This window comes from Eimeria acervulina, genomic scaffold (genome assembly GCF_000499425.1).
Source record: "Eimeria acervulina Houghton genomic scaffold, Eah_scaff1386, whole genome shotgun sequence".
NCBI lineage: Eukaryota > Apicomplexa > Conoidasida > Eucoccidiorida > Eimeriidae > Eimeria > Eimeria acervulina.
In genome coordinates, this window is record NW_013550258.1 from 3,353 (window position 1) to 7,247 (window position 3,895).

The 3,895-nt window shown below is 37.6% G+C and overlaps 1 protein-coding gene across 1 annotated transcript; it reads right to left on the reverse strand.

Annotated features, from left to right (window-relative positions):
* Window positions 1–231: 231 nt before the first annotated feature.
* On the reverse strand, window positions 232–1,999 carry EAH_00059210 (hypothetical protein, conserved; the record flags this gene model as incomplete). Its single annotated transcript, XM_013397193.1, has 5 exons — window positions 232–382; window positions 508–738; window positions 1,248–1,354; window positions 1,574–1,737; window positions 1,888–1,999. The coding sequence occupies 5 exons, from the start codon at window positions 1,997–1,999 to the stop codon at window positions 232–234; spliced, it is 765 nt and encodes a 254-aa protein (XP_013252647.1).
* Window positions 2,000–3,895: the final 1,896 nt, after the last annotated feature.

A 3,895-nucleotide genomic window follows, 5' to 3' on the forward strand; every position in this document is an offset into this window, starting at 1 on the left:
CTACAGGCTGCGGACTCCCGCAGCTGTCTAGCCATCTTCACGGCTAGCTAGCTGTTAGCTAGCTAGATACCTAGCTACATAGCTAGCGGGCTAGCTACCCAGCTAGCTATTTAGCTAGCTAGCTGAATAGCTAGCGTTTTGGCTAGTCGGAGACCGAGCTAGCTAGCTAGGTAGCCAACTGGCTACTCAGCCTAGCTAGCGTTTTGGCTAGCTGGGAAACTGTTCGTACATCTAGAGTAGCTGCAGCATGACAACAATACCTATGAGAAGAAAGGAGGGTACAGCAACAGCTGCGGCGTCGTTAGAGGAGCCCTGGAGGTCTTTATCAGTCATTTCACTAAGAAGGGTGGTTCGTTCAATAACCGCATCGTAATACTCTTTGCTGCATCCGAAACAAAGCACGAAAAGAACAGAAGCATAATAAGCACTCTCTTGTCTGCATTCATCTACAAGAAAAACGATACATACATTCGCAAGATTGATATCTATAGCTGAACTACCTCCTACCTAAAAGGAGCTTTATTCTTCTCCGGTGAAGGGGACAACAAGCAGACCAGCATTGCATTTGTTGTTATATTGCTTTCTTCATTTTCGTCCGATATAATCTCCGTACATCTTCCAATTACACAGCCAATCTCTGTGCTGTTTCCCCAAAGAATATAAGACACCTGAGCCCCTGCCTCGTCAGCCCAGAGCGCTTCCCAGGTTGATGAAGAGTTTCCATAGGGTGATTTCTTCCTAAAGGTAGAAGTATATAAATTAAATCAATAAAAATAATGAACAACTATATTAAGCAGCTTAAATGAACAAACATAGAAATACATCAATGCTGAGAATGTGAGAAATATGTACAGAAACAAACAAGGAAATGCATTAACAGAAGGAAACCAACGAAGAAATGCATTCAGAACAAACAAACAGAGCAATGCATAAATAAAAGATAACAAAGAGAAATTCTTGAACAAACACGGAAATAAATGCATAAATAAACCGAGAAAGAATTAAGTAAATAAACAAAAAAACAAATGCATTAATAAACAAAGACATAAATGCGTTAAAATAGTTTGTTTCATAAGCCCTTCATTCACTTATGAATGACTATTGAATTCGCTTACCCACTGTTGCTTTTTCTTATAATTGGGCTCTATTTCTATAATATTCTTTTGGATATTTAAAAATAATATATATACATTTAATCTAAGTAAAAAAATGTAGAAGTTTCCCCAGAAAGCGTATTGAAGACGCACTTTAATGCTTCAATTCCATTGGTTAGTGCTGTTTGCATCATCTGGCGGTAGTCAACTGGTGTCTCTTTACCTTGAGGGAAATCGAATTGAACACTAAAAATGTTTTTCTGAATAAACAAAGATACAAAGAAAAAATAAAAATGTTTTCTTCCTCTTGTACGAATTTGTGGTTTCAACGAGAAATAAACAAAAATACAGACAAAACAAACAAACAGACGAAGAAACAATGAGCATATACCCAAGGGATCTTTCTATTCTTCTTCTAATATGAAGTTTTTAAGTTGATTTAATTAATTGAATTTATTTATTTTTGCAGTTTTTCTCACAAGTGCCTCGTGGACTTGCATATTTTCGCATGTATCCCCCGTAAGGTATTTGTTCATTGTTAGTTCTGTCGTTAGTGAAGCGACAATATCAAAATTTTCTTTAAGTTTATTAATACGAACAGGAAGTTTCCCAACTCTTGCCAAGTTAGCAGCAGTATAAGCTTCTGCAAGCAAATGAAAAGCAAAGAAACACTCAAGAGACCAAGCAAGATGCGTGCATGCTTCTCCAGTGATAATAGACCACTTTATTATCAACACAGCAGTCAGAAACAGCAGAAATAATCTATTAAAGAACTAATTTTCAATATTTATACCTTCATCAGCTCCCTCAACCGTAAACTTTATAGTGGTGCTTGCAGCAAAGGCCGACTGGAGCCCAGAGACCGCCAGCAGGGTAGCTGCTATCGCGAGGGACTTCGGCGCCATTTTGACACAAAAAAAGAAATAAAAATCACAAAAAAAGTTTAAAAAGAAAAATAATTTCAAATATAAAAAAGAAACAAAGAAAACTTCAAAAAAATAAGACAAAACCTCTGCCTGGTCGCTCCGAGTGTAGTTGACCGCCGCTGCAGAGCGGGGCCAGCGCATCGGCGAGAGAGCAGAGGAGAGGTAAATGCGCTTGAAATTCCAATCACTTAAATTTAGAAATATAAATTTAAACTAAAAATGAATATATACCTCCCCTGTTAATACTTCATTATGAAGAATATTCTGTTGAAGTATTAACAGAGGAGGTCCGGCGCTTGACAACACACTAGAGTCAACTCTCTCTCTACGAAGGGAGGCGACGCATCCATCGTAGACAAATTATGAATATAAACACATTAATAAACAATTAAAAATATAATTTAAAGTATAAATAATCAAGAAATGCTGCAAGGAAAAACAGTAAAGGCGTCTGATCCCTCCCCCCATCCTAGTTCACAGTTAGGAGAACCCAGCGTACCGGTCTTCTTGTTATTTACATGCAGACGCTATTAATCATTTGTATTTCTACGCAGATTAAAGACAGCTATTAAAAGTTAAAAAGATGTTAGTGGAATTGCTTACGGTGCCCGTGAATGCGGATAAGAGAAGGGGTTCACGAACAGTAGCTGCACGGTACTGAACAAGCCGAAGCTGTATATCTTCGTTCTCTTATTCTCTCTACATCTATATCTCTCTCATTCTCCTTCTTTATCCATCTCTCTCTTTATCTTTGTCTCACTCTCTCTCTGTTTCTTTATCTCTACTATCTCGCTGCCTCTCTGTCTTTCTCTGTCTCTCAGAAATAATTTGTTCGGAGAGTGTATAGAGAGCCACTGAAATCATCACTTAATTCCCAGTAAGAAGCCTATATTGTATAATATATATATTCGTATATACATATATATATATATACACAATATATACATGTATACATATATATATATATATATATATTATATATATATATATATGATTAATAATCCTTTATATGGAGCGAGACCTCAAAAAGAATATACAACTTTTGCATGCCAACGGAACAGACGAAGAAACATTTTCGTCAGCTGCAACACAACTTATTTCAACCGTTAATATGAGACCGCCCCCTGCATGCTTGCGTAAATGCATGCATGCATGCATGCCGCCTCAAGTGCCGCTGCATGCATGTATACTACATGAATGCATGCAAAACCGGGCTTCAAGTGCTGCATGAATGCATGCCTGCATGCACATCAAAGCCCCAAGTGCTGCATGCAATCCCATGCATTCATGCATGCATGAGAGCAGAACGAAGCCCCGAGGGCTGCATGCAAACCTTATGCATGCATGCATGCATGCATGCATGCATGCATATCAAAGCCCCGACGGTTGCATGCAGACGAACACGAAGATAAGAGTTGCGTGACCGCTGAGTTCGCTTTCTAGAGGCATGCAGCAGCAAAAAGAAATGAACTATAAGCATTTAAAAGGCTTCTTTTAACTCGCATACAAACCATTTCTATTTGCTTAAGCTTAACATCTACTTCAAACATCTGCTTCAAACAGAAGCTGTCTGTCTATACACTCACATACACACCTTATATTCCCTCCATAGACAAAAGTATGAAGCAAACCCAAAGAAATAACATGCAGCTCCTCCTTCACCTCGCCATATATATATATATATATATATATATATATATGATGGCGGCTGATTGTAGTTGTTTTGCATCATTCGTCTTGTTCAATTCGTTTTCTGGGTTAATATACTACAGAACGAGCGGAGCACACATATACATCTATATATATATATATATATGTATATATATATGCATATATATATATATATATATATATCATGAGCATATTTCTGTAACT